Raw genomic sequence first — 7,923 nt, forward strand, 5'->3', positions numbered from 1 at the left:
AGTTTCTGTAAAGAGGAGCGGACCAAAATCCCTCATGAGATGTGTGCAAACCTGGTAACCAACTACAAGAAAGTGTTGTGCACACCAACAAGAGTTTCTCCCCCGATTACTAAGTGATGTTTTGCTTGGACATCAAATACTTATTTCACTCAATAACATCCAAATAAATGTATAACTTTTATGCAAAGTGTTTTTTAGATTTTTATTTATTTGGGCAAACTTACAAATTCAGCGGGGGGGGGGGGGGGGGGGGGGGGAGAGATCAAAATTATTTCCCTAACTGGATTACAGAAAATAAGCCAGTCAAAAATCACTCATGTTATGAATGTGTATTTATTCCTTCACCTCACCCCAAAAGTTTGAAGAAGACTTTCTCTCTGAGGGAAAGAATAATTTCAAATGCAAAACCGTTGCAACGGCATGAATATTGCCGTAACTTACGAGTGAAACGTAATACAGACTGGAGTTACAACACGAAACGGAAACACTGACATGATAAATAAACTGATTATCCTACTCCAGAGAAGAGAAAATACACAACTGACATTCAAAGTCTTTTAAAAATGTCATTAATTCAAAAAAAGGATACAAAAAAATTAAAACTGGAAAATTTAGTCAGCAAAATACATTTTATACAGCATGTTATGCAATACAGAAAATAAGTAACATAAAAAGCAACATTTAAAACAAATCACATCATATATCCACATTGTACAAACATGTTCAGCAAAGTGTGCTCTGTATATGTAGGGGTGTGTTTATGTTTACTTTGTATTCTGATACATGGCAGTGTATAAGCATATCCTGTTGTGATAAATGATGCTATGGTTGATGATGGGGCTGGGCTCAAGGCTCGTTGATCTGGCCCATGAAGAGGACGGTACCTGGAGACAGACGCAAGGAGAACTCGTCACGGTGCAGTGCTTTACAATCAAACATTTTTCAGCATTTTAAGGTGGAAATGGAAGAAAATCTGTACCTGTCGGGTTATGTCTGATGAGGAACGCAAAAGGTCTGTCAACTGTAACCCAGGGTGGGGAGGAACGGGCCAACAAAATAGCAGCTAAACAAAAGCAAAAAACAAAAAAACAAAAAACCCACAAAACAGAACATTGTTAAAACATGGGAGAAACTTTAAGTTAAAGATGAGGCTTACTGAACAAATGCTCACTAGTGGCTGCTGCTGCTTTTGTTCCATCTTCATTCACGATTATTTTGGCTTTCTGGAGTGCCTTGGATACATACACAGGCTCCGAACCTGAGGAAACGACAATACGCAATCATCTTTGCTTTCTCTGTATGAACCAGACCTTCCACATGCAACATAGATTGCATAAATATAAAAGTATGTTATAGTCCTTTGTAAGCTACACCACATGATGGCAATAGAGCATCCCCATCTGCTGGAAAGCTGATGGGGTACTTTCCTAGGGAAAATCCTACAAACTCTTGGCCAATTACACCACAGGGTGGCACTAGAGCTCTTCATCCCCATCTCTTCTCATTCCAAACTTTCAAGAAGATGATGAATGGCAAGACAAGAGGAGCAGTGATTCAGCATTTCACAGTCAACTACGATTCAAGCTCCTTACTGGCCATCAGTGACTCTCTGTAAACAGCCAACAATCCATTCATACTTCCAGGCTCTGCTCATATCTAAATAGACTGGATAAATACTGTGGTGGTGCAAGAGAACATGCGTCAGCGTCTGGTTTGCAGTGACTCTGCTTTCACTCACTGAGATGTCTGAAGTCAGCTTTGCCCTCACTGAAAATGTTCGTGATTCCCAGAGCTGAAAGTGGATCCTTCAAATCCACCTCTGCATCAGCCGTAAACCTGAGAACACAACGTAACAGACAATGTCACCATGTATCAAATTTGAAGGGACATTATATTTATGTGCGTTTGTGCCTTACTTTGGGATGAGCAGGCGGACTTTCCTCATGTGCATCAGTTTGGTCCAGCTCTGCACTGTGGCTGTGCTGATGTGGGGAATGACACGAGACAGAGGGGTGTCCTCTTCAGACGGGAGAACGATTAGCATGCTGATGGTGTTGCCATGATAAGGAAGCTCAATTACCTTGTATTTGAGCCCCTGGGGTGTGGAGGCTAGGCCTAGCAGAATACAAAAATCTGAAGTTAGAATGCTGCAAAACAGACTTCCATCCCCTCCACATTATCTTTCTACCAACCCTGCACCAGCCATCACCATTTTCGTAATAATGAAGTTTACCATGTACACAATGGTCAAATACAAATAAAATCTAAAAGACAAGTAAACACTAAAAGTACCGAACGCCACACACACATCTGTAATTGCCCTTTTAGCACAGCACACCATGATGACCCTCAAAACTTTCTCCTGGATCAATGAGTTTTAAGTTAAACTATCTGTAAGACAGTCACCATTAATTATTATTATTAACAGAAACATGAATTCTGCTCTCCCACAGAAAATTATAAATGCCAGTCGAAGCTCACCGTTTTATACTGAATGGTCCAGAAGGAAGAAAGTTAAGGTTTTCAAAATATTTTATGGGGGAATTAAGGAAATTAAGATCAACAAAAACATCAACCTATTATTTTACTTAATTACTGTTGCATGTATAACTTTGTATTACCTCACATTATGAGGCCTTCAGTATGGTGCTATAGTACTTGATGTTTATAGTTAAGTACTACAGCATATGTTTGTATGTACTTTGAGCTGCTGCTGTAATTTCCATTGTGGGCTCAATCCAGTACCCATCCATCAGCTTAAGGTTCATTCGAGGCAAAGACATTAATAAAACAGAACACATTCTGAAGTGTTTGATGTGTGACAAAAAAAAAAGAAAAGAAAAAAGAAAAGAAAGAAGGAAAGAAAAAAGAATGACAAAACAGGTTTCATCCCATGGGGATTTTTCTCCAGTTCTTTCTTACTTTATTTTAACAAGCAAATTTGCCAAACTCCAGATTTTGCCAGGACTTTCCACTGAACAACTCTGAATTTGTGTGGGTAAATGTTTTTGTTTAACCACAATGGTAATCAGTGATGGTTATCACTTTCTATTTTGTCTGGAAGCAGAAAATCCCTGGCTTCCTGAGGACAAACATACTCTCCCAGAAAAGACCCATGAAGAACACCAACTGTAAGAATACTGTGTTAAATTAGCTAATAAGGGGGTATAGCATAAGACATATGCATGGTACAGTTTTTGCAGCTTTCAGCATTTCACTCAATTCAAATATGTCATTAACATTGCTTAAAGTTTGAGACAGCACTTTATAGCTTTTAAGTATCACCTTTTTGTGCAAGTAGATACTCTTGAATGATGTACAAGAACAGCAAATGTGGAGCTGAATCAAAGCACATAACATAAGAGCAGTACTACACCAGAGGTATCAAGACTCCCTCCCATTTTCAGGCTGTATATGCTTATTACACCAACCTACCTATTACAAAGTCAGATTGCCAAGTAAGTGTAAATGCCATCATAGCCATAAAACATTACTGTACCAGAACCACTACATTCTAGTGTTCTCTTTAGGACCCACCTGCTAGCTTGAAGACAATAATCCAAGCAACAGACTATCAACACTAAACTCAAAACACTTTAGGACACTGAAGAAAGTTAGATATCTGTAACTTGCAGCTTAACACGGCCTTAGTTCAAGAGCGTCTGTCCACAGCACTCGCGGGCCACCACAACTCTGACAAGTCACCTAAATATAGACCTCTGACTGGTGTATCATTTCATTTCACACAGGACTAAATAATATCCTACAGAAGTGGCATGTCCAAGTCCTTAAAATACAAAACAAAAAAACCCAACTCAACACAAACTCGCATATGAACCATAAACTGGCAGTGACTGCAGCTGCATTATAATAAACCCGAAGTGCAATAATTTGGCAGTAGATGATGGCAGATGAGGTCTATTATCAATGAAGGCTGTACAAGGTAAAGTTCAGAGAAGCATCAGGTACTGAAAGAAAAGTGAACCAACCCAATGTTATGATGAAGTTATGCTTTTCATTATTTTCTGTGACAAATAACTGACTCTGATGCAGTGGTTTTCCTATTAAACAAGGTCAACAAGGTGTAATATAAGTAGGACATAGTATATAAAAATTGGAAAGGCAAACGCTCATGCTGCTCTAAATATGCCATTTCCCAGCTTTTTTTTCCTATTCTTGACTGCATGATGCAAATGCGCCAGATTGGTCACTTAAAATACACCGTGCCGGCTGTGAGCACAGAAGCCCCACTCACCAGTGGGTGAGCTTTCTTCTTCCAATCACAAGAAGGCTTGCTAAAAAGGGCAGTGAGAAGAGGGACACCAGCTCGTTTCCAACAATGGATGAGCTGAGCAGCTGCACCAAGGTCCAGTATATGATAAATAGGAATTATTCTGAACTCTCAAATCATAAAACTACATTAGTAACATAGAACAAATATATGGTGCTGACAAAACTGAACTTCTGTAAACCCCACACCACAGTAATGTAACGGTTGATAAGCCAAGAGAGACTTTGTAGCACAAGCATTCATAGTAGCCAGTTCATTTTTACTAGTCTGTAGCCAATGTTGCAGAAGAGCTTTCTAATTATTGCGAAAATGTATCTAAAGGTTGCTTTGCAGTGGAAAGCAATATAGGCTGATAGTAATGTAGAATAATATGGCCTTTTTTTTAGTATCATGATTTATCTAAAACACTGACTGCTCTTTTAGACGCATTTAAATGCTTAGTCTCACATCACCACTCACCTATGTTAAAGATTGATAGCTGCGACATCATTGGAACTTTAATATCGATTCCATCGCCCCGGGTGAAGGTCCTTATCTTGGTGTTCTCAGGCTGGAAGCGAGACTTCCACAAGCCTTTGAAGTAGATGGAGTTGACAACGACCAGACGGGTCAGAGCAGGATCCAGCATGTCTGCTTTGATCAAGCTGGGGATGTGACCTGGATAAACATAGGAGCATTATTCCATCAGCAAGGTTTGATTTAAAAACCAACACGTCATGTCTTTTGTATTTATTTTGAGACAGAGAAGGTAAAACTGTATCACCATGTAGGGGCAACCAATCAATACAGCAGAAAATTTAGTGCATTAACAAGTCAGACGTTTTAGAACAGTCCTGCAGTATTTTCAATGTGTTCATACAGAAAAGGAAAACGATCTTGTAGGTGACAATAAGCCTTGTAGCCAAGTATACAAAAAGTCCAAAACATGGATGCAGAGGTCTCCCCTTCCTTAGGTAAAACCAGTCCTTCTGCACCCACTTTAGGGAAGGAATGCCTACACTCTGAGACTCAACTGCATTCAAAGATGGAACTTTAGTTTCTGTATACAGCTATAATTGACAGCCACTGTTACCTTTGGTTTTATTGTTGACCCACTCATTAATTTCATCGGCTGCTGCATCGGGGCTGCTGAAGTCCAGGCTCCTGCTCTGACACTGGAAGTTCTCTTTGTTGGAAGTCACAAAAGCCTCCTGCATGGGGAAATCCTTCTGGCTGAACATAGCATTTGCGATCAGCACGATGTCCTGGTTGGCTTTGCCCGTCAAGTTCTTATGCAGCTTCTTCAACATCTTGTAAGGACCTGTGCAAACCAGGTAAACTTGTAACTGTTCCTCAACACCACCCAAGGTTTTTATACGTTAGGCTAAAAACTGTAGGACTCAGAAGACATCTATAGCCTGAAATAGTCCTTACCATTTTTCTTGTAACGGAGAGCATTAAGGATTTGCTTCCTCGTGTCCCCGTGGGCTCCAGATAACAGCATGCCAAGGATTGAAGCCACCCCATGAGGCGAGAGCACCACATTTTCCAGGGGCTTGGCATGAACTACTTGCTGAAACACCTGGATGCCGAGATCAGAGCCCCTTTCACCATAAGATGGTGCTTGGGACAGCACCCCCTTATGGCTGCACAAGGCCACCAATGCACAGAGGCACAATAAGGACATGTGCTTCATTTTGATACTTGCAACACCTACATAAACATTAGGAGAGGCAATTAGGATGACATTTATTTTACTTGAAGAAGTCACCTACCACTGCATGCATTTTTTAAACCACTTCCATAATAGATGGTTGTGACTCATGAATAAACACATATACCTTTACTCCCTCTTAAAGCAGCAAAATCATTCATCCAGTGTTGCAAGGTCTGACTAACTCTTACTCACTGTGTCTAAACATCACAAGCTATCCCTAGCCAGAACACTTGAACTGCACCCTTCGTTCCTTTTAATTTGAGCTCAAAATAAGATTTAGGACCATTTTGGGGAAAATGCTTCAGCCTAAAACTGGCCACAAGAGCCAGACTCAATTCTCGGTGAGGACTTACTGAAGAGGTGCAGTATTTGCAGTGTGAACATAAATTAGGGCAAGTTGTATAGCTGCCACGTTTATTCACCAACTGGGGCGTGCTGTTAATAATAATAATAATATTGCTGAGAAAACACGGAAATGGATTTAACATGCAGTTTTCAAATGATCAACCAGAGTGCTTTTATAAAACATCGTGTTCAGAAGTTTGACGCAGTCAGCCACAATATTCCGCAACTGTATCTGGTGAGGAAATCGCAGGAAGCGTGAACATTAACTTATTAATTTGTGCAATAGAGGTGACCCCCACCCGTCAAACATTTAAACAACTACCAGTCCAGTTTTAAAGTGCTTTAAGAAAAACAACAAAAACAATACAAAACAGGTCACGTGAACACAACTACAATTATGCAGAACGACAATTAACTTCCATTTGGTTCTTTGAAAAAACAAAAACGACAAAATATTTTCCCGCTAGGATGCGGGCATGTTTTCTTATTTTATTTCTTTGAATTAGATGCAATGCTTGAAGTCAATTAAAATAGCTACGTGTGTTGACGCTTAAAAATAAAATTCCGTTAAAAAAACAAAAAACCCCCCCCCACACACACACACACACACACACACACACACACACACACACACACACACACACAAAAAACGCTATTCCTTACCTAACCCGAGGGGCTTCGATTAGACTTGTCCCGCAGGTGAAATTGCAGCTGGTATTAGTCCGCTTTTTCGCTGCCGTTCAAACGACAACTCAAGTAGTTAACCCCCAAAGTCCACGAAGAGAGCTCTTACTCTGTAGAAAGTTACACCTACTAGTGACTCCACCGCAGTTCCAAACAAGAATTTATCCTACTGTGAACCCCGCCTTCCAACCGAGCAGCCGACCATAAAACAGACATCCGTGTCTGTGTCAAACACGGATGTGCGTCCGCTACACCTTCAAAGTAAAGGTCAGAAAAAACCCTAAAGATTGTCGTTTTTAAACTCTCATAATTTAAAATGAGATGTATCCTCATAATTTAGCAAAGTTGTAGCTCACATTTCTCCGATAAGCAAAAGGAGATTAGATAATGATTACCTTCATCAAGCTACTTCCGGTGATGGCTTGGCCATCCAACTTGACACATCAGGAAGTGTGGTAATGTTTAAAAGCAGTATGAAACGTGCAAAAATAGTGATGTTTTGTCATATGAAATGGAGAATTATGGAGAGCCTACACTTTATCCTGATGAATATCAACATCATCAAAAACCGTCAATTACTACATAGACCCTTTCAAAGTGTCCCTAAATATTTCTAAGACTAACTATTGCTTAGTCTTTTCCAGTTATATTTATCCAAACTACATTTCACAGAGAATTTGGAAAATATATGCCCATACGAGAATTTTTTTTTCTTTCTTTCTGATGGGTGTATGCAGCTGGAAAGTGTCTCACACACACTTAAACACACCTGAGAAGAGGCTGAGTTTCAATTACATCCCTGCTACTGCCAAAGTGAGGATTAGGAGTAGGTTACTGAAGGTTTGAATTACAGGGGATTAAGGGGGAGTGTGTGAGTAATTACTGCTAAAGACATCATAAATGTTTA

General features: G+C 39.9%; 1 protein-coding gene across 1 annotated transcript; it reads right to left on the bottom strand.

Annotated features, from left to right (window-relative positions):
* Window positions 1–314: 314 nt before the first annotated feature.
* Window positions 315–7,255, bottom strand: serpine2 (serpin peptidase inhibitor, clade E (nexin, plasminogen activator inhibitor type 1), member 2). The gene is made up of 9 exons (XM_026192772.2): window positions 6,996–7,255; window positions 5,705–5,983; window positions 5,364–5,591; window positions 4,751–4,948; window positions 1,917–2,115; window positions 1,739–1,836; window positions 1,172–1,258; window positions 980–1,063; window positions 315–884 (listed from the first exon to the last, which is right to left on the bottom strand). Exons 2-9 carry the CDS (start codon window positions 5,964–5,966, stop codon window positions 847–849), a joined length of 1,194 nt encoding a protein of 397 aa, XP_026048557.1. The 5' UTR covers window positions 5,967–5,983; window positions 6,996–7,255; the 3' UTR covers window positions 315–846.
* Between the last annotated feature and the right edge of the window lie 668 nt (window positions 7,256–7,923).

The sequence above is a fragment of the Astatotilapia calliptera genome, chromosome 14 (assembly GCF_964374335.1).
Source record: "Astatotilapia calliptera chromosome 14, fAstCal68.1, whole genome shotgun sequence".
Classification (NCBI taxonomy): Eukaryota; Metazoa; Chordata; class Actinopteri; order Cichliformes; family Cichlidae; genus Astatotilapia; species Astatotilapia calliptera.

Excerpts from the sequence above, each read along its gene's own strand:
- serpine2 (XM_026192772.2), bottom strand. The coding sequence starts at position 5,966 with ATGAAGCACATGTCCTTATTGTGCCTCTGTGCATTGGTGGCCTTGTGC. Across the intron at positions 4,949-5,363 it reads GGTCAACAATAAAACCAAAG|GTCACATCCCCAGCTTGATC; the intron begins GTAACAGTGGCT and ends ATGTTTATCCAG. Across the intron at positions 1,064-1,171 it reads AAAAGCAGCAGCAGCCACTA|CTGCTATTTTGTTGGCCCGT; the intron begins GTGAGCATTTGT and ends GCTTTTGTTTAG.